The 27,277-nt window shown below is 46.1% G+C and overlaps 1 protein-coding gene across 1 annotated transcript in view; it reads left to right on the forward strand.

The window, feature by feature from the left end:
- The window catches only part of LOC147445993 (uncharacterized), an 83,383-nt gene that overhangs the window by 40,557 nt on the left and 15,549 nt on the right, over positions 1-27,277 (forward strand). The window contains exon 4 of the mRNA XM_086525313.1: positions 583-683. Within this exon, the coding sequence (XP_086381439.1) occupies positions 583-683 (101 nt within the window). The remainder of the gene's footprint in view (positions 1-582; positions 684-27,277) is intronic.

Raw genomic sequence — 27,277 nt, forward strand, 5'->3', positions numbered from 1 at the left:
TGTGTTGGTGATAGAAGAATCCCTCATTGCTGCTTCTTGGTGTCAATTCCCCCTCTCCCCTTCTCTTCTCTGCTTGTGTGCGTGTGTTTCCAAGCGTGTGTGCCCCCCCGATGTTTGTCGTGCAAAGAGAGATAGAGAGAGGCTGTGTGCGTGTGGAAGGCTGTGAATTCGTCAGAGCGCAATGATTGGGTCTATTTGGTGCATGGCAAAGCATGTGTGCGTATGGTCGTGTGCAGGCGGTGGTTTGCTTGCGGATAGTGTCAAGTTTTGAAGGTGAACTCTAGTGGATTGGGGTGCTGTGTAAACCTTGGGCTATAGTGAGGCATTGTGTTGTGTGCTGGGTGTGTTCCCCTTTCCCCCTGTCCAACAGTGTCCATGTGTTTATGTTTGCTAAATTTCTTATTGTCGCTACTGGGTTAAAATACAAATTAAAGCTGAAGCTAGTTTTGCTATTGGTCATTGTGGTGAATTTGAATTGACATAATGTTATGATGCTTTATCTCTTCTACTGATGCTTGTCAAGGTTTTTTGGCTTACTAAATGAAAATATACAAATGTTTAACATTGTGATTGTGATTGCAGATACCAAATCTGGCTCACATCTATCTTGTTGGTTTCTATGAAGAGAGAGAATTTACATTATATGTGTCTGCTGTTTCAAATGAGCTCAAAGTTCCTGTGAGGTAATATGTTTGCACTTGTCAAAGGCATGTCTTCTTTTCTAGCTGGTTTTGCTTGCTTTAATTCTCTTCATTACCATTGATAGCTATATTACCGGCTTGTTTTTCATTGCAGCAAGAATGGACTTTTATATGTGATCTTGACTTACATTTTTGCAAGGAAACTTGCAAAATTTTAGAAAGTTCTATTTCTATGCATCTTATGTTTGTGTACTCAAAGCTAATTACCCAAGCGTGACGCAAAGGAGTTATGAAAAAAATTGAATAGGGCATGTCATTTGCCAAAGCATGGAGAAGGTGACGGAGAATAGAGATGTCATTTTGTTTACAGAGACCCATCAGAGTTACGAGAGGGGTTTACCCTTGGTGCAGGTCTTTCAATAGGAGTTGACCTTCAAAAGGATCACACAGTGACATGGTTGCTCTACAGGTTTAGGTGGAATTGCTCTATTATTTTGGAGGAAGCTTCACGACAGGGTCAGTGTAGTGAGCAGAGATGAGGATACTAGGTCTATGTGAATGAGGGTTCGCCTCTCTAGCTTGTAGTTAACTACTATTGCTACAAGCCCCCAAGAGGCTCTACATATGCTAGGTGCGGGACAAACAACCACACTCTGATGTTTTAGGGTTAGGGTTTTTGAGTTGAGCTCTCTCTTGCCCCCTCCGTGCCACACGAGATCACTAGAGCAGTGCTAGCAGCCCCATGGGCCCTATGGAGATAGAGGTGCTTACCAGATCAATCTCCTTTATGCATAGCTTATGGGGATACTACTTGAGACAGATATGCCACATTGGCCCTTGAATCTTCTAGACAGTTAGCTTTACAGGGGGACACATCATGCTGTTATGCACAAATGTCATCATGGTTCCAGATACTGTAGCAAGGCTTCAGTGTCACTGGCACGGGACAGACAGTTAGCTACAATTGGGCTGGAGTTCACATTGGACGGACTCTTGCCTAGGCAATGACACGTGGCGGGGATACGGGTGGTAGCCTAGCCGACACAGGGCCATATTACCACCACCACAGTTTGGAGATGGACTTAACTGGATTGGATATTTTGTGAGTTGTTGGTGGCCCTTTTGGTTGTATATATCCGTACTTGTTTGGAGTCATTGGCATCATCATCTACTTTGTATGGTCAAGCGTCTTGAGTCTCGAGTCTAGAGTTCATGCACAGCACGTCTGCACCATCCTTGCACATTTGAGTCTCGACACTCCCATTGTACCCGGGAGTTCTGAGCATGGAGTTGAGTGTGCTGCCATGCCAGAGTCTGTACAGAGTCTGTACTGTTTCATTCGAGTCAGTCGAGTCCCATGTTGTTGATGAGTCGCTGTGTTGCTCTGTTATTCATTGTTTTCAGTGTCTTCATTCTGTTGGAATGAGATTTCACGCACATTTCACTGAGGAGGACCCACTATAGAGAGCACGACACATTATCTCTCCTACAGGTGCTCTCATTTTTGGCACGCCCTGTAGGACCTCAACTAAAGTCTCGCTTCGTCGAGAGTCAAGTCAAGGAGCTAGCAGGTTTAAGCTCTCACTTGTGCTAGTCTGTTGGTTTCGACTGGTCTGGTCCAGCTTCAGCTTGGTCTCGTCCAACTTTCCCTCAACCAGCTTGTCTAGTCTCTCGTGCTGGTCTAGTAGTCTCTCGTCCAAGACTAGCCAGGTGGTCTAGTCACTCGCCCTGGTCTAGTGGAGTCTGGACCAGTGTTGAGTAAGTTAAAGGTCTTCGTGCCCAAAGCTTGGATGGGCTTCTGATTACTGCATGACACATACAAGGTAGTCAAAAGAGCGATAAAGTCCACTACTAAGTCCTCTGAAGTACTACCATTGGAAACGCAAACCCTTTGTGCCCAATAGAAGTCCACCATCCTCGTTACCCCTACCTTCCTACGCAGCTACCTCCACTCCCTCAACCAATTCTATACCTCCTGGGTCCCCTTCCGCAGTACAGTTCTCAACCACTGTGTTACAGCAACCTCTTGAGCAACAGACTCAGGATTAGATAGCCATGGAAGAGCTGACAAGCGTTCTGGCTAAGGTGAACATCAAGTTCCTGACTTTCAAAGGTCTCTCCATAGAGGATGCCGAGGACAATGCTCGGAGATTTGTATCCCTCTGCAGGGGCTGTGGCCTCGAAGACGCCTACCTAGTACTCTTGCCATCCACCTTGGATGGCTTAGCAGATAAATGGTACAGTCAATTTGCAAAGAACCACTTTACGACTTGGGCCACATTATGACAACAGTTTTGTTAAGCTTTCATACCATGGGCCTTTCAAGAGAAGGTTCTGGATGAGTTGCCCAACCTGATACTCCAGCCCAATGAGACTTTTGCAAAACTCATGACCAGAACAAAGTGTTTGGTCGCCAAGCTTCCCCAGCAACCAGGTGAATTTATGGTCAAGAAGTGGATAGAGAAGGCTCTTCCTAAGACTTCTCAACAAAAGCTCAAAGAGAGTGTCTGACTTGAAGCCATCCTGGAGGAGTTTGTTGCTGCTGCTACTAGGATAGAGGAGGCAAGGAAGCTATTCAACGACTCTCCTCAGGTAGAGACTGCCTCTGTACTCCCGGGAAGTCCATCTGACCCCTTGACCTCCTTACGCAGGGAACTCGAAGCTCTAAAGTTACAACAAGCTCTTCAAGGGGAGAGATCCTTCTCTCTTAGATAGGAGAAGCCTCCACATTGCGAGGCTTTGGACCAAATCAAGCGCGAGCTAGAAGAGCTCAGGTCTTAGTAGGAGACTAAGGCTATGGTCTGGTGTAGCTCATGCCGCTCTCCAAGGCACCCTCCACATGAGTGCCCCCTTTGGGCTTATTGCCACTTCTGTGAAAAGTCTGGACATGAGGACAAGGATTGCTACTACCTAAAGGGATTGCAGAAAATACAGCAAAGTCTCGGTTCTACTCTCCAGTAGGGGTTAGCACCTATATCCAACATGGTTTTCCCTATGGCCATCCAAACTACATGCCACCCTTGCTAAATATCCCTCTTATGCAAGGTATGCCAAGCACTTTTCCCTCTCAAAGTTTTTATCATTCCAATGCCCCCTCCACCCCTCGGAGCTTCTACACTTCATCCTCTACCTCGATGCAGCAGGAGCAGAGACCACCTCGTCCCCCGCCTCACCCGTCCAATCGGCCTATTTTATGCTACAGATGCTGGGAATATGGACATTACCAAAGCAAATGTCCTTTACCTGAAGGTTCTCCTCCTTGCCGTCATTGCCCCGAAGCTGAGGACCACTACAACAAGGATTGTCCCAAGCAAATGGCATCTTTGTCTTCAGGTCCAAGTCAGAACCAACAAGAGTTCACATTTCCGAAGATGAACCTGATAACGGTGAGCACCCATCCCTCAGCCGTCACCTGCTACTCATGTGGTTACCCCTAAGGATAGGCCACAGCAAATGGAGGAGGCTGCTCGTGTCCTCACTCGGGCACAAAGAGCAGCTCTCAGTCTCAGCCTTCCAAAAGGTCCACCTCGTCCATCCCCACTTCCACAAATGAGTATACCTGCCCTAAGTGACAAGCCATCCACTGGTGCTAAGAGCCGACCAATCTCCATGCTATCTGATATTAATGGAGCTTTCTTGGAAGCAGTGGCTGACTTGCAACAAATCAAAGTACTAGAGGAATCTCAGATTGAAGGAGCCAAGCCTACAGGAGAAGCTATCTTGAAGAACACCTTTGAGCAAGTGTCAGTTTATGACATGCTTCGTCTCGATGCAAATCTAAGAAGTGACACCCTTACAGTCAGTCAATCTGTGTACCCGGGTGCAGGGCCTAGTGGTGGGCACCTCCCAGTACAGCCCTCAGAGTCCTACATGATCTCCTATCCCGCTGCTCCCCTTACTGATTACAGGAGTCCTCGTCTCACTGTATCTATTCTTGGGTGCCGATTCTCCGGTGTCATCGTCGATGGTGGATCTGGCATCAATCTGATGCCTGAGTTCACTATGTTGGCTTTAGGTCTGCAGCCTACCCGGCCTGCTCCCTTCACAGTTACGTTGGCCGACCAAAGGACACTCTACCTAGTGGGCATAGTGGACAAGGTGCCTCTGCAAGTACAAGACTTCACCTTTAGCTTGGATTTTGTTGTGGTTTGTCTCCCCCAGGTTAAGGGAGGATTTCCTTTGCTCATCGGCAGACCATGGCTGCGGCACACTAAAGCATTTCATGATTGGGGAAACGACGCCATGTGGATGTATACTCCTGGCTTCCCAATGAAACCCATTTGACTTGAAGGAGGCATGGATCTAGTAGTTTCAACTCTCATCATAGTTATTTGTCAGTGGCATCCAACCTCGACCTGGAGAAGCCTACCCCACCTGACGGGTCCGACGAAGACATACTGCAATAGTTGGAGGCTACCACATCGATGCCATGCTATGTGGTTTCTGTTGAACCCTTGCCCGAGGATACACCCTCTGCCCTTGCTCCTCCAGCTGAGACCAGTGAGCCACATCATCCAGAAGCAAGTGTGATAGTCACTGAGGATCACACTTCAGTTGCCCCCTTGATGGAAGCCATCGGCCTTGGCGAACCTATAACACACCATAGAAGGGGGAAGAAATCTCCTTTGCAAGAGTTCACCAACGTCTCACCTCCCTCCTTAGCTTCCTCTGTGTCTGACTCCCCGACCACACAAGAGCACCTTCGAGGAGTTTCCACCAAGATGGTTGCAAGAAGAGTATGCTGATTTTCACATTGATCAGACACCAGCCCATGATGTCTCGAAGCTCCAAGAGGCGACACAATCTTCCTCTTTTGATGCACCCGCGCCAGCTACACCTCCTGACCGGTCAAAGAAGTCAACCTGGGCAACCTTGACAACCCTCAGCCCATCCTAATAGCCGCTTGGCTATGGGATCTCCCCGCGCTACTCGATTAGATAGTCTCTTTTATGCACTCTTTTAAAGATGTTTTTGTCTGGTCTTACAAAGATTTGGAAGGAATTTCACTAGAATTGGGTGTCCATACTATCCCTTTGGTTGAAGAGGTTAAGCCAGTCAGAGGCTGAGCCTACAAGCTCAACCCTAAGTATGCAAAAGTCGTCAAACTGGAGCTAAAAAAATATAAGAGGCAGGGATCATTGTACCTGTGGAGCACTCTGAGTGGCTATCACCCATGGTCATAGCGCCTAAGAAGCAATCCAATGAAATCCGCGTGTGCGTCGACTACCGCGCTCTGAACAAGGTAACAATCTTAGATGGTTTTCCCACACCCTTCACTGAACGTGTACTCGAATATGTTGCAGGGCACATACTTTATTGTTTCGTGGATGGGTTCAGTGGCCACGATCAGTTGGGCATCCATCCTGGTGATCAGATCGAAACTGCTTTTGTGAAGTTTCGACTCCATGGGGTATTTTCATTTACACCAGAATGTCTTTTGGGTTGCAAAACGCTCCACCTCTTTCAATCGAACAATATATCTCATCTTTTATTCTCTGCTCACAGATCATCTTCGCATATTCATGGACGATTTTTCGACCTTCTCCGGTGCTCAATGTTCCATCCCAGTGGAGAATCTGGAGGAGCATCTCGCTCAGCTCACTACCGTCTTCCTCGGGTGTAGAGAGGCACGCCTGAAGCTCAATCCGAACAAATGTCATTTTTTGGTCACTGAAGGTACGCTTTGGTTTAGCGCCTGACCTAGAGAAGATAGTAGCCATCTTGAGGTTGCCTCCTCCAATCAATCCCAAAGGTGTACAGAGCTTTGTAGGCCACACAGGCTATCATTGTAGGTTCATCCGTATGTATGCACAGGTGGCTCAACCATTTACACGCCTGACCAGTGCTATTGTACCCTTCCAATGATAAAAGCCTGAGGCCGAAGCATTTACTTATCAAAAAAATCGCTTCATTGAAGCACCTATTCTAGTTGTCCCCGATTGGTCTCTCACTTTTTATATGCATACGGATGCTAGTTAGACTGTTGTGTTGACTCAACCTAGCAAGGAGTTCAACCTGGATCAGCCCATTCACTATGCAAGTCGACTGCTCACTAAGGTAGAGCACAACTATAGCACGACGGAAAGGGAAGGTTTGGCTATTGTGTATGCTCTACAAAAATTTCGTCACTATTTATTAGGGGTCCACTTCACAATTATTAATGATCACCATGCTTTGCGCTATCTGCTTAATAAGCCACAAGTTGCAGGTCGAGTGTGACAGTGATTACTTCTCTTTCAGGAGTTTGATTTTGAGGTGGTCCTCTGTCCCGGCAAGCATCACGTCATGGCTGACCATCTCTCTCGCATTCCGACAGGTGAGGCAGCTGTAGGGATTGCGAGTGACTTTTCCGATAGCAATTTCTTTAAGGTGGATACCACTCCGTAATGGTACAACGATGTATTGCATTTGCTATCCACTGGCCTGTACCTAGAGGATGCATCCCCCTTGTAGAAGAGAAGATTGTTGTTGAAGTTTCGCCCATTCACTCTGATAGGAGGTCAGCACTACAAGTCGGGACCAGATGGTGTTCTGAGGCGGTGTGTCTCCCCCCATGAAGTTGAGCATATTCTTGAGGATGCCCACAATGGTCCCATTGGTGGCCATTATCTTGGTCACATCGCCTCCCAAAAAATTCTACAAAGTGGTCTATGGTGGCCTCATGTATTTAGGGATGGAATAGCTCATGTCAATGTTTGTGATGTTTGTCAATGCTGTGGACCGAAACCAAGTAAGCAGTCCAACCGTCCTTTGCAGGTCTCTATGGCATGGTTACCCTTTGAGAGATGGGGCTTAGACTTGTGGGTCTAATTTCTTCCCCTTCTCAACGAGGTAATCGAAAGTATCTGCTTGTGGCTACAGATTATGCAACCAAGTGAGTAGAGGTACTAGCAACCACCCATTGTATTGGCAATACTGTAGCAAACTTTTGTATGAAAATATATCGTGTAGGTTTGGGTGCCCTCTGGAGATCACCAGTGATCGGGGCAGTCACTTTGTCAATGAGCTAATTTTGACTTTGCTCGCTAACTATAAGATTTCTCATCGCAAATCTTGCACCTATTACCCTAGAACCAATGGGCAGGCTGAGAGCACAAACAAGGTTCTTATCGCCCTCCTACAGAAAGCATGTCATCTCCATCGGGTGTTATGGGCTCATACTATCCACGGCACCCTCTGGGCATACCGCACTTTTTTTCAAAGCCACAACCAATCACACACCATTTCAACTAGCCTTCGGCTTGGAAGCCATAGCTCCGTTTGAATTCAACTCAAGATCTCCTCTAGTAGGTAGTCTGCGTGCCGATTGGGGTATGGACTCTGCCTATGTCTCTCGTCTCTCCCTGTTGGACGAGAGCCGCGTATTGGCTTCCCAAGCTTTGCAAGCAAAGCAACTTTGGCGCAAAGCATGGCATGATTGTCATCATCGCAAACCTCAAATAGTACAAGGCTCGCTCATGCTGCTATATCAGGCAAGATATCTGAACAAAGCAAAGAAGCTTGTTCCAGCCTAGCAAGGGTCATACAGAGTACAAGAGATTTTACCACAAGGAGCAATACAACTAGCCACTTTGGATGGTGTTCTTTTGCCGCTTGTAAATGGCTCCAGAGTAAAATGCTATCATCCCTCATAATAAGCCATCTGTAGCTGTTCTAATATAAGTTTAAGTTCCAACGTTCCCATCCTCTTAGCATATGCCCTCATTCTTTCCTTCATTTAACCTCACACAGAGAATTTTGCCTTGCAAATCCTTCAGACTCTCATGTGCTCATCTATCCCCAAAAATTTCTTCCCTTGGACTCATTTCTTCCCAACTGCCACACAGTGTGCTCTGTTCTGTCCCACAACTTCTTGTATTCGGATCATTGTTTCCATTCAATTTTTATTGCCTTGTTGTATTGTCAATTGGTTCACACAATTGGTTCTTTAATCAAGTATCTTTCTCATGGAACTTCCACTTCACATTTCTCATTGGTATTACTTTTGCAATGTCCCTTCGCCATGGTCTTTGTGATTTATTTTTCACCAATCCCCTTGGGTTCGGTTTCTATCCAGAGTGCTGAATTTATCTCAACTAGCACCTCTCAGCGTAAAAACGTATTTGCCGTGTTCATCCTGGCGGCTTTCCTACGTCAATTCTCTTTCCCTTCTTCTTCTTCCCGTCGCTCTCAATGTGGACTCGATGTCCTTGGTCATTTTGATAGTAGGCGTCCTCTCTCAATTCTGCACGCTACATTTGAAAGTTGCAGCAACTCTAAGTATTCGTTCTTCGTCCTCTACAACTATTCAATCTTTGTCCTCTGTAAGTATTCAATCTTCAAAGATTTCTCCTCTACACTTTTTGCCCTCACCCCCTCGAACCTGTCTACTCTACCCTCTCCCAACACCCCTCTCCCAACACCCCTCTCTACCCCTCGCCCCTACCCACCCCCTCTCTAACTACACTCGACCCTCCCTCTCAATCGCTCGCCCATACCTACCTACCCTCCCGTCTCCCTCTCCTCGTCCCTCACCATCCTCCCCTCGTCTCTCACCAGTCCCCCTTCGCTCCTACCCCCCCCCCCCCCCCCCCCCCCCCCCGTCGTCCCTACCCACCTCCTCGCCCCTAAGTAGCCCCCTCGCCCCTCTCGCTCCGAAAGATTATCTATCCAACGGCCCTGCCCTTCGGCCATCTGCGGCTCCTACTCAACTAAGATAGCAATTACGTTCACAGGGCTCTGCCTCCCAAGTACTCAGGAATTCCTTCGGCTTCTACACTTCGTTCGCTTAGCAGTAACTCATAGTCACGTCTATACAGGTCTGTACAGAGACAACCACGGAATATCTACAAGTTAATGTATGCTATTGTGCAATATTCAGCTCTGTTGAATGTAAGCTTCTGAAGTGCGTAGACGGAGTACTTGACAGTTACACAATTACAGAGACTCAAGTGTGACACAATACATCTGTATCACTGTGGCTGGTAGTAGATTACAAAGAAAGACCTTGCGTCAGAAGCCTGCACTGTCTGATAGAACTGGGAGTTCTTTTGTGGAAGACGCAGGACACAGTAGCCATGGCCTCACAGATCTGTCTTCAAGTGATTACAGTGATGAAAGTTATCAAGTATCTCCAGAGGCCTCGGATTCAGACTCTAGCTTTGAATCAGACCCTTTTGGCGACCAGGACAAACATTTTAAAGACAAAGCGAACATCAGATCAGCAGGCCTGCAACATCGAAAAGTCAAGCCAAATTCAGCTTGAATTTTTACCTTCAGCTACCTCATCCATCCCTTGGAAAAGTTCTATCCCGAGATCAGCTACAAACGCTATGTCTTACGGCATTGGTGGCTACCTACTGATGTTCCTGTGGATATGGTCTCTGAAGCTTTTCCCAGAGGTACGGGGTTACACACTTACTGCTATTCGCATTGGTCTTGCCTTGGGAATGACAAGCTTTCCAGTCTTGAAACCGGCTAGTAGAACCTACTCACAACTTTCGAAAGATACGACCATTCAAGCATGCCAAGAGCTGCTTAGTGTTGATCACACTGAGTATGCAAGGAATAAAAAGCTTTTGGCCATCTTCATGTAGCAGGCTACAATGTCACTTTCACAGGACACTCAGTTAGTACAGTTGGTCTGGTGTGAACCGTCTGGTCTGGTTCACACTGGACGCACTCTCTGTGCTGGGCTGGGCAGTGACACGCGGCAAGATACGGACGGTGGTCTAGTGGACATCGTGGCCAGGTCACCACCACCACTCACTTTGGAGATTGGCTTAGGTGGCTGACATTTATGGGCCGTTGGGTCATTATCATCATCTTCTTCACATCTTCACGTAGTCGTTTAGAGTGAGTCTATACACAGAGCACTGATTCACCGTCCCTACACATCTGAGCCTCGACACCCCATTGTACCTGAGAGTCCTGGGCTGGAGCTGAGTGTGCTGCCACACCAGAGTCTGTATCAGTTCTTTGAGATAGTCGAGTCATTTGTTGTGGTCTACTGTTGCTGTTGTGTGTTGCTGTTGTGTCTCTGTGAGCTCAGTTGTTGTCTATTGTTTCCCTTCTTTTCAGTCTGTTTGAATGAGATTGTCACGCACATTGCACTGAGGACCACCCACTGTAGAGAGCACGACACATTATCCGCGCTACAGGTGCTCTCATTTTGGCGATCACGGTGGGACCTCAATTGAAATCTCACTTTGTGAGGTACAAATCTTGAAGCTAGTTGGGTCTATCTAGCTTCACCTACCTTGCCTAGCTTCGCCTCCCTTGCCTTGCATTGTTCTCCTCTCGCCTTGTCCAACTGGTCTAGTCCTCCTTCGCCCTGGTCCAACCTGTCCTCGTCCTTGGTCTAGACCTCCTCGACCCTGGCCTAGTCCTCCTCGTCCTTGGTCTAGTCCTCCTCGTCCTGGTCCACCCAGCTTGGTCTAGTCACTTGCCTAGTCTAGTAGAGTCTAGACCAGTCTTCAGCCAGTTCAAGGTTTTCTTGCCCAAAGCTTGGTTGGTTTGGTGGTCCCTGCATGACCCATACAAGGCAGTCAGTCGAGCGTCAAAGCGCACTCCTGAGTCCTCTGAAGTACTACAACAGAAGACGACCCTTGGAACCCGTTAGAAGTCCATCAACCTCATCACCCATACCTCCACATATGACATCACCCATTCCTCCCTCCTGTTCCACATCTTCCAGATCACCTTCTCCAGTAAAGCTCTCTCCTATTCTGCTACAGCAGGCCACTGAGCAATAGGCTTAGCAAGGTGCCATGGAGCCGTTGGCTAGCGTTTTGGCTAAGGTAAACATCAAGTTCCCTACATTCAAAGGACTCTCTTTAGAAGATGCTGACGACCATGCAAGGAGATTTGTATCTCTGTAGGGATCGTGGTCTTGACAGGGAAGATGCGTATTTGGTACTCTTTCCATCCACCTTGGATGGCTTAGCAGACAAATGGTACAGCCAGTTTGCAGAGAACCATTTTGCAACTTGGGCAGCCTTAAGACAATAGTTATGTGCAGCTTTCAGGCCAGGTGACTACCAGGAGAAGGTGTTGGATGAGTTGGCCAACATGGTGCTCCAGCCAGAGGAGACTTTTACAGAACTTATGACGAAAACCAAGTCTCTGGTTGCCAAGCTTCCCCAGCAACAGGTGAATTTATGGTTAAGAAGTGGGTAGAGAAGGCGCTTCCCAAAACTTCTCAGCAAAAACTACGAGTCTCCGACCCAATGCCACTCTAGAGGAGTTCATCGCAACTGCTACGAGGATAGAGGGGGCTAGGAAGCTGTTCACCAACCCCCCTCACATAGAGACCCCCTCTATGTTTTTGGAAAGTCCTTCTGATCCTTTAACTTCTTTACGCAGGGAATTGGAAGCCCTAAAGTTACAGCGATCTCTTCTAAAAGAGAGGTCCTTCTCTCTTAGACATGAGAAGCCTCCACATCACGAGGCATTGGAACAGATCAAGCACGAGCTAGAAGAGCTCAAGGGTCAGCAAGAGACTAAGGCTACGGTTTGGTGTAGCTCATGCCGCTCTCCAGGGCACCCTCCACAAGAATGCCCCCTTCGGGTTTACTGCCACTTCTGTGAAAAATCTGGACATGAGGACAAGAACTGTTACTACCTCAAGGGATTGCGACAAATACAGCAAAATCTTGGTCCTACTCTTCAACAAGGGCCAGCACCTGTATCCAACATGGTTTCGCCTTGTGGCCATCCACACCATATGCCACCTTTGCTGACAACCCCTCCTGGTATGCCAAGTACTTTTCCGTCTCAGAGCTTTTATCATACCCTTGCTCCCTCATCACCTCAAAGATTCTATGCCTCCACCTCCAACTCAATGCACCAGGAGCAAGGACCACCTCGCCCTTCGACTCGCCCTTTGAATCAGCCCATTTTATGCTACAGATGCGGGGAATATGGGCATTACCAAAGCAAATGCCCCCTGCCAGAAGTGTCCCCTCCTTGCTGTCATTGCCCTGAAACGAAGGATCACTACAATAAGGATTGCCCTAAACTTCGTGCATCCACGCCTTCGAACTCAAGTCAAAGCCAGAATGAGTTTGTCTTCCCAAAGCTCAATTTGATAGCAGTGAGCACCGTTTCTCAGCCGCCCCCTTCTACCCACGTGGTTACCCCTCAAAATAAGACACAGCAGTTGGCAGAGGAGCCATCGGGTATCCTCACCCGGGCCCAGTGAGCCGCTCTCGGTCTTAGCATTCAAGCAAGTTCAACTCCCCCACACAGTCTCACACGAGTGGTTACCCTGCCTGTAGTTGTTATCAAGCGATCCCCCAGTGCCATGAAAGAATCCAAATCTTTGCTCTCCGATATTGATGACGCTTTCTTGGAAGCAGTTTCCGATCTACAACAGATCAAGGTACTCAAGAAACCACTGGTAGAACAGGAAAAGATTACAGCAGAGACAGTCTTGAAGAACACCTTCCAACAAGTGTCCCTCTATGACGTGCTGCGACTAGATGCAAATTTTAGAAGTGACACCCTTGTTGTTATTCAGTCACTTTATCCTGGAGCAGGTCCTAGTGGCGGGCACCTCCCAGTGCGACCATCAGAGTCCTATATGATATCCAATCCCGCTGCGCCACTCACTGATTATAGAAGCCCTCGCCTGACGGTGTCCGTTTTGGGTCGGCAATTCTCAGGAGTGATAGTGGATGGTGGATCTGGCATCAACCTGATGCCCGAGTTCACTATGTTAGCTCTAGGTCTACAACCTACTCGCCTTGCTCCCTTCACAGTTACATTGGCCGACCAGCGGACAGTCTACCCAGTGGGCATAGTGGACAATGTGCCTCTGTAGGTACAGGACTTTACTTTTAACTTGGATTTTGTTGTGGTTCGTCTTCCCCAGGTTGAGGGCGGATTTCCTTTGCTCATTGGAAGACCATGGCTGCGACACACTAAAGCACTTCATGATTGGGGAAACGATGCAATGTGGATACATACTTCTGGCTCCCCAATGCAACCCATTCTCTTAGAAGGAGGTATGGATCCCGTGGTGCAGCAAGTTTCTTTGTCAATGGAAACCAACCCTGAACAAGAACAACCTACTACACGTAAAGGGTCAGATGAGGATCTATTAGAGTGGTTGGATGCTACCAAATCTATGCCTTGTTATGGAGTCTCTATTCACTCTTTGCCGGCAGGTACACCCTCTTCCAATGTTTCCTTGGTGGACGCCTTTGAATTTGGTACGCCTATGAAGAATCATAGAAGCGGGAGGAAATCACCGCTACAAGAGTTCACCCCCCTTCAAACATCAGTGGAGTCTGCTTCTACGACCAGAACAAAGCTCTCCTCTGGGTCTGGCGAACTCCCTTCACGGAGCCCGGCCTGCTTGAAGAATTCCCTCCTCTTGATAGTTGTCTTGCTCATGGTACATCCTCTTGCTCTCCATCGACTACCGCGCTCTATAGCAACTCAACTTTCAGCTCTTGCTCTCCACCAACTGCCGCGCTTTGTAGCCTATCAACTTTCAGTTAGTCCTACATTTTTTCCCCTCGACCCTAGTCCCCATGCCCACTCACCCTCGCCCCTAAGTCCCTTGCCCTTGCCCCTACCCAATCCCACCCCCTTGTCCCTACCCTCTCTCAACCCTCGCCCCTACCCTCTCTTACCCTCGCCCCTACCCACCCCCCCCCTTCCCCTCGCCCCTACCCTCTCTTGCCCTCGCCCCTACCCACCCCCCTCATCCTTACCCACCCCCTCTCGCCCCTACCCTCTCTTGCCCTCGCCCCTACCCACCCCCTCTCTTCCCCTCGCCCCTACCCACCCCCTTCCACCACTCGCCCCTATCTAAACTTCCCCACCCCTCTCAGCCTCAGCCTCAGCCTCATCTCCCCCACCCCGCTGATCTACATTGTGTCTTCAGTAGCCTCAAGCTCCCTTTGCAACCTAAGAAATCTCGTCAAAGAGTCTGCATTCCAATCTGCTTCGTGAACCCTTCCTGCTCTTCCTCAACAACTAGGATTGAAATCTACAACTTCTTCAGGAGCCTCTCATATGCCTCCTTCAGAGCAACTACACTTCATTGGTTTTCAGCTCGAGAAGTGCCAAGAGTTTGTTGCAGCTCTTCACACTCTACTTGGAACTTCCTAGAATTCTCTTGAACTGTCATCATCTCTACATAAGAATCCGCCATCCTGTGTTCGAGCAGAGAAACCTCCTCCAATTGTTGAATTCTCTTGCCAGCTGCAATCATTTCTTGCATGGTTGGGCCAAGCACCTACTTCAAGAAAGATGTACATGCGGTACCTATTGGTTTTATTTCACAGTTTTTCAGTATTTCCTAGTTTTTCAATATTTCCTCTCACCGAGACGGTGAGTGGTCTTGTGGCGGGCAACCTGTAGCAGGCTACAGTGTCACTTTCACAGGACACTCAGTTAGTACAGTTGGTCTGGTGTGTAGCGTCTGGTCTGATTCACACTGGACGGACTCTCTGTGCTGGGCTGGGCAGTGACACGTGGCAGGATGCGGACGGTGGTCTAGTGGTCATCGTGGCCAGGTCACCACCACCACTCACTTTGGAGATTGGCTTAGGTGGCTGACATTTATGGGCCGTTGGGTCATTATCATCATCTTCTTCACATCTTCACGTAGTCGTTTAGAGTGAGTCTATACACAGAGCACTGATTCACCATCCCTGCACATCTGAGCCTCGACACCCCATTGTACCTCAGAGTCCTGGGCTGGAGCTGAGTGTGCTGCCACGCCAGAGTCTGTATCAGTTCTTTGAGATAGTCGAGTCATTTGTTGAGGTCTATTGTTGCTGTTGTGTCTCTGTGAGCTTAGTTGTTGTCTATTGTTTCCCTTCTTTTCAGTCTGTTTGAGTGAGATTGTCACGCACATTGCACTGAGGACCACCCACTGTAGAGAGCACGACACATTATCCGCGCTACACTTCAAATATTACTTTCTGCTCAGAGATGCTAAAGAATGTAAGGGAAGACGTGATGTGATTACGATCTTCTCTCACTGTGATGGCCTCTACTGCTTGATTCACATTATACCATGTGGATTTCATCAGATTCTCTATATCTCCCTACAGTCCCGGGCCAAACGATTTAGAGCACAGGTGTAATGTGTACAATCGAGCTTTCAATGTTTTACAACTGCTATGTTTGCTTGAGTCATAAATATACATGTTAGCCTTGTGGATGTGGATGTGGATATGCAACGTGTGCACTCAAAACGTGTGCACTCAAAAAAAAGGAGGAAAAAAGTGGTGAAAGACACAGTCGAGTCACTACTTTTGTTACCAATATCAGAGAGTCAGCAGACTAGGGCAACGCACCTTGCACAATGCTCATCGTCAACTTCTGCTCCTCTTCTACGTAGCCGGTGCTTTGCTCTAGTCTTTCAGATCACACTCTTCATGTCTCAGTTGTGGATTCTTTATCGTGTGCTCCTCTTCCTACCTCTCCTATCTTCACTTCTACCACAGTGACTACCTTCCATACCCCGCCTACAGTTGTCTCTTCCCCTATAACTATCCCAGCTACACCCACTCCACCTGTCTCAGCTACATCTACTATGCATCCTACTAGTTCATTAGCAGTGCCACCTGCAAGCCTTGTCCCACTAGACACCTCTATAAGATCCTCAACAGTGGTGGACTCTATCCGCTCTTTCGGCTATCTGAGAAGATACTGATGGAGTCTAGACAGGCTATTGCTACCATTGAGCTTGGTGCAGAGAGATTAGCTGCTACTCACCAGCGACACTCAGCCACATGCAGCTATGGAAGGGTCTCTGCGTGTCGCCGAGAGTGTGATCGCGGATAGAGACGCTACAGATAACTATTTTTCGGTCCAGCTATCATGGAAGAAGGGACAACAAAAAACCATAAGTATAGCTTCAAATAAACCGAGTGTATATATGTAAATAACGCTAATGACTTAAGTATAGGTGACCAAAACACACTTTCAAGGTTTCTCGTGGGAACCCTACTCTTCATTCCATATTTACCATTAGGTGTGCGTTTAATATTAGGGGTGAGTTCTCTATATGTAAATTATGGTTTAGCCGGTATCTTTATAAATAAATGAGTGTTTCATCTATGCTTACGTATTTTAATTTATATATTTCCTCTTTTACTATCACTTGTAAATATCCATATAGAATAATAAATAAAATTTGATGATTTACTTCACATGGAAAACAACTTGAGATGGAGGTATTCGAAGCAAATATTCATTTCCTACAATTTTCAAGGAGGCTTTAATGCAAAAGAAGAGGAAGAGTTCTACTTGTAATTGTCTTCTTAGGATGGGTAGTCTTCAAAGGCTATGGAAAAGGAAATACCACTATTGTTCTCCATAGGCTTTTATGCAAAGTGAAAAAGAATGGGGACACATAATACATAGGAAATTGAAAACATGAAGGACTTTAGGCAGCATTCAAATTTAAAAAAATGGACTCGTCACTTGTTGTCTAGATACAAACTCGTTTTTGAGTCTCTCCTACTATTGTAGTCAATATTTTCTCTCTTTTGTTTCTTTTAAAATAAAAAACGGCACTTTGACCAATCATCATGATCCTGGGAGCTTGTTCGTGCCTCTCTAGGGCTCTAAAATGCACCTATCCATGAAAAACAACCCATATCTTTTTTTCTCTATTTTTTTATATTCATTTTACACACTCTCTTTTCATTACACACACACCATTTCACTAGCAAGAAGAAGAATCTTCAGAGATTTGGCTCTGGCTTCTATGTCTACATATTACATTACTTTTCAAGCATACTCCACCTATTTTTCTTGCTCTATCTCTTATATCCTACCTTCATAGCTCTACTTTCCTATGAATTTCATCCACAAAGCAGCAAACGAAGGATAAATTTAGCGAAGTCCCGACTCCATTCAATGGAATCAATACACAACACGCGAAAATGGCGGCAACAATTCAACAAAAAAGAAGGAGAATCTTTCAGATTGGACTATGTTGTTATCTCTCCAATTTCACCATATGTAAATTTTTCTTTATGCTATCAATTGTATAAATCCATACTAACTCTAACTCTAAGAATCTTACTAACCTATTAACCTACTAACCTACACTCTAATGCTACCACCTATCTCTTCACTTAAATCAACTATCTCCTAAAGAAAGCTTTGTTATGTAATTAAAAGTGATCATGCAAATTCTAATCCCTCCAAAACCCTATAAAAAGAGAGCCTCTCTTTGCAATGAAAAATATATGAGAAGAAGAAGTGAGAAGTTTAGGAAAGAAGAGTGCGAGAGGCTACAAGCTTTGCGCAAGAAGCCTTGCATTATGCCATGCTAATTTTGTGAGTGCAAATATCCATAACCTTTGTTCAATGCTTGCTAAATCTGCAAATGCAAAGTGCTTTACATAGTGTATGCCTAAGAGAAGAGAGGAGAGGAATTAGAGGTTGTTTCTACAATTGTATGTTCATTTTTGTGGTCTCATCAAAGAAGAGGTAGTTTGGGCTCCGCGTCTTAATGGTGTTCTTTCATCTTGTATTTGCTAAACATCATGGAATCTCCGCAATTGTAAGTTTTTTCAAGTGTCTTGTGTTTGTTGGTTGTTTAAGTGACTTTTTGTGTGTGTAGCCTTAGCCTCGAGTAAGCTGTTGTAAGAAGGTTGCAAAGTGGAGAGGACTCTCTTGACCCAAAGACAATACATGGGGTGGTTAGGTTTGAGTGTGTGTTTTGTGTTAATAACAAATGGGACCTGAAATTCTAATAGTTGTAGTCTCATTTTTGTTTAACCTATGTGTTGTGGTTTTGTTTTAGTTGAGTTGCTCATATCACTTATCCGTTTTCTCAAAGCTTTGAGTATGCATGCTTGAAGGTTTTCACGACGTTGGCTAAGAAACGTGGTCTCTCTCTCTCTCTCTCTCTCTGCCTTCGCTCTTGTCCTATTTCGTGATACAAAAAACTAGGTGGTGCCCCTATATTTTCTAGATTTTGTGTGTGGTATTTGGGTGTGTTGTTGTGTTTGGAGTCTGTGTGTTATGTTTTTGTGAGGCCCTCAATCCCTATGAGCAGTATGAGAGCCTTGAGAGGTGTATAGAGGCCACTTCTCTTGTCGCTTGCCCCGGAATTTAAGTCCCATTTGTCATCAACACAAAACACACTCAAATCTTGCCACCCCATGCATTGTCTTAGGGGCAAGAGAATCCTCTCCACTCCCGTGCTCCTCATAGTATTTGAGGGTCTAACACAAACCCCAAATACAACAACACACCCAAATACCACACACAAAATTTGGAAAATATAGGGACACCACCTTGTTTTTGGTATCACGAACTATGACGTGAGCGAAGGTGTAGAGAGAGAGAGAGAGAGAGAGAGAGAGAGATGAAAGAGATACCATGTCTTTATCCACCACCATGAAAAATCCTCAAGCATACATGCTCAAAGCTTCAAGGAGATTGATAAGTGATATAAGCACCTTAGCTAAAACAAAACCACAACACATAGGCTCGTCCTCTTCACCTTGCAACCCTCTTACAACGGCTTACTCGAGGCTAGGGCTACACATACAAAACGTCATGCAAACAATCAACAAACAACAGGACACTTGAAACACTTACAATGGCGTAGATTCTATGATGTTTAGCAGACACACGATGAAAGAACACCATCAAAACGCGGAACCCAAAACCACCTCTTCTTTAATGAGACCACCAAAATAAGCATACAATTGTAGAAGCAACCTCCAATTCCTTTCTTCTCTTGTCTTTGTCTCACACTACACAAAGCACTTTGCATTTGCGAATTTATCAAGCATTGGGCAAAGGTTATGGCTATTTGCACTTACAAAGCTAGCATGGCATAATGCAAGGTTTCTTGCGCAAAGTTTGTAGCCTCTCTCACACTTGCTCTCGCATTCTTCTTCTCTAGACTTCTCACTTCTTCTTCACATGTATACCTCATTACAAAGAGAGGCTCTCCTTTTATAAGTTTATGGAAGGATTAGAATTTTCGCGATCACTTTTAATTACACGTAACAAAGCTTCCTTTAGGAGGTAATTGATTACGGTGAAGAGATAGGTAATAGGACTAGAGTTTAGGTTAGTAGGTTAGTAAGAGTTAGTGTTAGTATAGATTTATAAGGCGGATAATATAATGGGAATTTTACAAATGGTGAAATTTGTGAGGTGAGAAAGTCGCCGAATCTGGAAGATTCTCCTTCTTTGTTGTTGAATTGTCGCCGCCATTTTTGTGTCTCGTGTTTTGATTCCATTCGATGGAGTCGGTACTTCGCTAAGTTTATTTTTTGTAATCGTTTAGTGTGGATGAAACTCACAAGAAATTAGACCTATGGAGCTAGGATATGAGATAGAGCAAGAAAAAATAGCTAGAAAAGTAATATAATATGTAGATATTCACATAGAAGCCATAGCCAAATCTGTGAAGCTTCTTCTTCATGTTAGTGAAAATGGTGTGTGTGTGTGTGTGTGTGTATGTGTGTAATGAAAAAAGAGTGTAAAATGAATATGAAAAATCAAGAGAAAAGATATGGGCTGGGATAGATGAATCTTAAAGCCCTAGAGAGGCCCGAACAATCCCATGGGATCATGATGATTGGTCACAGAGCTTATTTTATTGTAAAAGAAGCAGGAGAAAGAAAATATTGACTAAAATATTAAGAGAGACTCAAAAATGATTTTGTATCTTGGCAGCAAGTGATAAGTCTATTTTTTCCATTTGAATGCTGTCCAAAGTCCTTATGTCTCTAATTTTCTATGTATTATATAACTTTATTCTTGATACTTTGCATAAAAGCTTATGGAGAACAATAGTGATATTTCCTTTTCCATAGCCTTTAAAAACTACCCATCATAGGAAGACAATTATAAGTAGAACTCTTTCGCTTCTTTTGCATTGAAGCCCCTTTGAAAGTTGTAGAAAATGGGCATTTGCTTTGAATACCTCCATCCCATGTTGTTTCCCATGTGAAGTAAATCACCAAATTTTATTTATTATTGTATATGGATATTCACAAGTGATAGTAAAAGAGAAAATATATATACTAAAATACCTAAGCATAGGTGAAACACTTATATATTTATGAAGATATTTTTCAAACCATAATTTACATATAAGAAACTCACCTTTAATATTATACGTACACCTAATGGTAAAGATAGAACAAAAAAGTAGAGGTTCCTACAAGAAACTTTGAAAGTGTGTTTTGGTGACCTATGCTAAATTAAGTTATTAGCATTATTCATATATATACACTCGGTTTATTTGGGGCTATGCTTATGGTCTTTTGTTGTTCCTTTTTTCATAGTAGCTGGACCGAAAAATAGCTATCACTACCATTTTTGCGACACGCATTGAAAGAGAAGTCTCAAATCATTAATGACCTTCAACTCACGTACAAGGATTTCGTGAAATGCTACTACACGGAGATATCCGGGTTCAGACTCTAGTGGGTATAGGATATCGATGGACGCGGTCGGGGACACAGGTATAGACCCGTGTTGGATATGCACAGCCAGGTACTTCTACACAGTTCATGGGACCCTCTCCGCAGACTCCTGTAGGATATGCTCAGCCTCAGCAATTCCCATACTATCCTCAGGGGTTTCAACAACAAGTACCCATGCCACAGATGCAGCCGACACAGAAACTTCCTTGCGATGGTTTTGTTGGTGCACACCACCATGGTTGTGTCAGAGGCGGCCTCAGTACACTTCAAGACAGGTGCTTCCATCCATTGAGCAGCAGGTGGCTTCTTCCTACAACTCTCTCTCTCTTTGGGTGACAGGACCCGGCTGCACTGCTCCACTTTCTTATATGCAATAGTGTTTCTTTTGAGCTATTTCAGTATCTGAGTGGTTTCTTTTTGCAGTTCAGTGTTCCTCTCACGGAGACGGTGAGCGGTCTTGTGGCGGGCAACCTGTAGCAGGGCTACAGTGTCACTGGCATGAAACAGACAGTTAGTTATAGTGGGCTGGAGTTCACATTGAACGGACTCTCGCCTAGGCAGTAACACGTGGCGAGGATATGAGTGGTAGTCTAGCCGACACGAGCCAGATCACCACCACTACAGTTTGGAGTAGACTTAGTTGGATTAGATATTTTGTGAGTCGTTGGTGGTTCTCTATGATTGTATAAATCCGTAGTTGTTTGGAGTCATTGGCATCATCATCTACTTTGTATGGTCGAGCGTCTTGCGTCTCAAGTCTGGAGTTCATGCACAACACGTCTGCACCATCCCTACACATTTGAGCCTCAACACCCCCATTGTACCCATGAGTTTTGGGCATGGAGCTGAGTGTGTTGCCATGCCAGAGTCTGTATTGGTTCATTTGAGTTAGTCGAGTCTCATGTTGTTCAGGTTCTACTGTTGATTCGCCGTGTTGCTCCATTATTCATTGTTTGAAGTGAGATTTCACGCACATTGCACTGAGGAGCACCCACTGTAGAGAGCATGACACGTTATCTCCGCTACAGATACATGGATTCAGCATGGATAGCTTGTCTCCCTTCAGCATTCCATTGATGCACCATCGCTGTCTTTTACACGTTTGGAGATTACTAGACTCGTTCCCAAGTACCTGACCCAGTTGGACACCAGGAGGACATGGATAGAGTTGACACAAGAGTTGGGCACGAAGATGTCTTTCTATAGAGAGAATCTTCTCTAACTCACAGGGGATCCATTTGTGATTTGACCCAACTATTTGGATACACATCTATCTCATGGGTCACGGTGTGCCATCGGTCATAGATATAGACATCTTCACACCAGCTTGAGATTGAGGCCGGTAGATTCCTAGGTATACCAACAGCTAGCAGGATATGCAGCCTATGCCATATAGAGCCAGAGACAAAGATGCATTATATAATGTCAGTGCACAGTGTATTATGAGATACAGGGTCGCTTCCATTGTCTATTTAGAGAGGGCTTCAGACCCTTCTCCAGAGTCATGAGCTATCAAGACCAGAGATGTCTTGGATTGTACCTACGTGAGTTACACAGACATGAAGATAGTTTACTGAGGAGATATGGAGAGAGACAATCCTAGAGACAGATTAGTGATTTCTTCACACCAAACGCTGGACAGATAGAGGAGAAGCCACCACTGCAAAGCTCAGCTCATACTCACACACGCGGTACTCTCAGTGACCAAGCATTGGAGCTAGGGAGATCGAGACACCCACGACTAAGGAGAGGAGCTTCACAGCATCGACGGAGACTACAACAGAGGATTCAAGCCATACTATCTTGACATCCAGAGTACATATGAGGATGGATTCATCACCCATTATATCACCCTCTTGTATTGGGCACCCATTGTATCAATGGTCACACATATCCCACACAGTTCCAGATAGTAGCACTTCGTATCTCTTCTTTTTGGTACTCAGACATGGTACCAGATTCACCAATTGTAGCGGATTGGTCTCATAGGTCATTTTGGCCTTTTGAAGACATTAATATATCATTTCATTTCTCTCCCCTACCGGAGGCTCCACCTGTCTCTCTCTTGTGATTGCAAGTGGCGGAGGGAGAGGAGGAGGGGGGGGGGGGGGTTGTGCGGTTGTTTGCTTATCAGGTATTTTAAGTCAAAACGCCTTATAGGCTTTGAAACTTTTAATTCAAAGTTAGGGCCCTATAAATCGGGCCGTAGGGTGACCACTTTTGGACATTCCGAGTTTCACATGCTGGAAGAGGACCTGGACACTTAGACAAAGAAGAGGACTTGCAGATTCTTGCCATCTAGCCGTACTCTTACCGAATCAATAAACAATTACTCAACCAAGGGTGCTGACAGTGGCGGTTCAGATTCATCGACACTCTTGTGCAGGAGCATCCTGCTCCAATATCTTCTCCCTTCACTCTATTTGTTAGTTTTCTTCAGTTATTCAAGTTGGTTTGAAGTGCTAAAGTTTGATTCAAGCATGCAATGATCAGTAGTTCATTGATTGCTTTTCAATCGCTTGCCGTAAATGATAACACTGGTGTCAGAGCTTGTGCTTCTTTGTCCCCTGCAATCCTAAGCACGGTGCTATCATCCTATCATCATGGAGGCGGATCATGGAGATCATCATGATGGCGGTGGAGATGTTCCACAGAGTCCCCCTACCTAGAGACTTGTGGAGGAGACCTATATGCAGCTAGGACATTGTCACCCATCATTGGTCACATCTTCAAGGCTCCAGCGAAGGGTCTCCTTGACGCTTGGGCTATGCATCCTGCAGTGCCTTTGCACCTTGCAGGGGACTACGAGGACCCTGCCAACTATAAGACCATCATGATTGGCCACGTGTTGGCCAAGATGTATGGAGAAGTTTTTGAGTCAGAATTGAGACATATGCAGAGCACCAGGGCCCCCAGCCCGAGAACAGGTGGGATTTAGATGCAGGATCACATTTTGGCACTCAGTTTCCTTATAGAGTAGGTTAAGAGCAGAGGAAGGTGCCTTTATCGCTGCCTTGTGGTTTTCTGCAAAGCTATCCTTGGGTGTCCTGTTGGAGACGTCTCTAATAGATAATACAGTGAGAGCTCAAAAATCAGCAACACTGTTGGTGTAAAGGAAGGCTTCCCCCTAGCATCAACTCTGTTTGGGATATACATAGGTGAGTTTGAGATTATATACAGAGTAAAGGAGGTGCTGAGGTTGAGACTGCTGGCACGCAGGTCCACATCATGCTGCACTTGGATGCTATTGGTTTGAATATCGAGTAACAGGAGGGAATACAGCGGCACCTACATGCATTGGAGGTTTTCTGTGTAGACAGAGGCCTCAGTGAACCTTGGGAAAACCAATGATATGATCTCTGATACCTCAGCCCAAGTACCGGGACGATCATTCTTCACATTCAATGGCCAACAAATAGAGGTCTCTGACTCATATGTGTACGTGAGGATTACCTTTACCAGCAAGACAAGGAGATTGTCGATGCTACAAGCTTCTCTGGACCGTTTAGGCACAACCATATACTTCATTGGCCATGCTCAAGAGACTGTGTCATCAGGGACATTTTCCAGGATCCACGCTCAAAGTGCTGGCTGTTTTGACACTCTAGTGACACCAGGCCTGATGTATGCAGCCCATGTTTGGACACCAGGCCTATCATCACCTCTCATGGAGCAAGCTAGAAGACCTCAAATTTTGCTGCTATCACACAGGGCTCGCAGCAAACCATCAGTACCATATGATATCTGAGAGCTGAGGTTGACTTACAATTTGATCATAGCACATGTCAACATCGTCCATACACAAAAGACTGCAAGATGCAATATGATCGTGTGATGAGTTTATTAGTGTGTGGAAGTTTGATGGAGATGGAGGAGGAGAGAGGGAGACTGATAAGCTCGATGGAGATGGGGAGAAGCTTGGTGGACATAATGCGGGCTTTGCTTGCAAGTTTCTATAATGCTTGAGGGCTTGCTTGCTTGAGAAAGAGACATGCGTTTTCTTTTATTAATTTTAGGGCTCAAGAGCTGGCCTTGTGGAATCAGAGAGAAGTAGTGGGAAGCAGAGAGAAAGAAAGAAAGATTTTTTAACGTCTATAAAGAGGCTGAAATCGGCCTATGAGATAAATCAAAGTACATGAGGTGGGTGTCCTCTGTGTATCTATAAAGGATAAAAGGGTACAAAAGTAAAAGTAAACTATCCTGTGTAATGTCTGGGGGGAGGTCATACAAAGAGGGTGGGGGTGGAGCTCCAAAAACTGGGGGAGAGATGCAATCCTATATGCTGGGGTAAATACAATCATGAGATGCTATCCTATCTCTAACTCCATCCAGTCCCATAATCAGGGTGTAATACATGATGCATGGGTGGGTAGGGTGCGGACAATCCGTGTAAGATGGTGGCTGGATCTGCAAAAGCCCGAGTACGTCGCTCCTCAAGGATCTGGAGAGAGAGAGAGAGAGAGAGAGAGAGAGAGAGAGAGAGAGAGAGAGAAAGAAAATGAAATGAAATGGAATGAAATGTTATATTAACGTCTTCAAAAGGCCAAAGTGACCTATGAGACCAGAAAGTTACAATGTGATGGATCTGATACAAAGTCAGAGTAACAAGATGACAAAATGACAAAATAAAATACTATGGAATTCTAAATTGCTAGGTGTGAACTAAGCAGCTAGCTGGGATAGCTAGATCACAAGAGATCCAGCATCGGTTGCTGGCGGATCTCATCAATCTCCTCCATGGTCAGTAGTCTGACCGGGCGTCGTGCGTGTCGGGCCAAAGTGATCCAAATCCTCTGATGCAGCCTCCGTCGATACTGTGTAGTCCTCCGCAGTCGTGGGCGACTGGATCTCCCCAGCTCGGTCGCTCGGTGTGCCTCTGGTGTGAGGCGACGAGCTCTGCTATGGTAGTAGCTCCTCCGGGTGTCCAGTGGCAGCTCTAAAGAAGTCTACGATCTGTCTCTGAGACTGGCTAGCCTCTCCTCTCATCAAGCTCTCTCTGTGTCTGCGCAGCTCGAGCAAAAACAGACCCAGGCATCTCTAATCCTCGTACCGCATGACTCTGGAGAGTAGTCCAAAGCCCTCTCTGAACAAGCAATGGAAGCGGCCTCGTATCTCGTAGTAGACGGGGCAGTGGCATGTGTAGTGCAACTCTGTTCCAGGCTCGATGTCACACAGGGGGCATATCCTGACCTCTGTTGGTACTCCGCTGTATCTCCCAGTCTCGATCCGCAGCTGGTGTGCGTGTGCGTGTGCGTGTGCGTGTGCGTGTGCGTGTGCGTGTGCGTGTGCGTGTGCGTGCGTGCGTGCGTGTGTGTGTGTGTTTGTGAGAGAGAGAGAGAGAGAGAGAGAGAGAGAGAGAGAGAGAGAGAGAGAGAGAGAAAGAAAGAAAGAAAGAAAGAAAGAAAGATTTTTAACGTCTATGTCAGGCCGAAATCGGCCTATGAGACAAATCAAATGTACATGGTGTGTATGTCATCCGTCTATCGGAAAGACAAATGAAACAAAAACTGATACAAAACTGAACTGAGTGTAGGTAGTGGGGTATCTGAGGAGGGATGGAGCTCTATCTCTAGGGGTATATGCATGTCTATATGCTCAAGGTAGTACAATCATGAGAATGCATCAAGCTATCTAGCTCCATCCTGTACTAATGGGGGGATGTAAGATGTGGTACATGGGCGGGTCTGGTGCCAAGGCTGCCCGGATGAAAGCTGTCGGGTCGGCCCTCATCCGGGCCACTCGCTCCTCAGTGGCACGGCGCTCCCGGGCTCGGATCTCCTCGATCTGTCGGTGGTGGGAGCTCGCGCCCCTGTAGCCTGTGACTCGTGGTCGTCGTCTAGCTCGGCTCACCTCCGCCTGTGGGAGTGTCACTCCCCTCTGAGTGTCTGGTGGGGGAGGGGCGGTAATCCTCTGAAAGAAGTCTGAGAGAGAGAGAGAGAGAGAGAGAGAGAGAGAGAGAGAGGGGGGGGGGGGGGGAGTGGGAAGTAGAGGCGGGGGGGGGGGGGGGGGGGGGGGGGGGGTTTCTGTGCGTCAAATACTGAAGTTTGTATATGATAACGGGGAACGATGGGGTCATGGCTCATGAAAGAGTCTTAATTTGGAGGAAATTGGCATTTGGGTCCTTGAATGACAAGCCCATGCTAAAAAGCTGAGAAGTCTATGGAGAGGGGAGGAGAGAATGTGCACACCCTGAGTGCCCCTTGATGAGAAGCAAGGGGCCTGAAA

Source organism: Adiantum capillus-veneris, chromosome 12 (assembly GCF_014529385.1).
Source record: "Adiantum capillus-veneris isolate H3 chromosome 12, ASM1452938v2, whole genome shotgun sequence".
Classification (NCBI taxonomy): Eukaryota; Viridiplantae; Streptophyta; class Polypodiopsida; order Polypodiales; family Pteridaceae; genus Adiantum; species Adiantum capillus-veneris.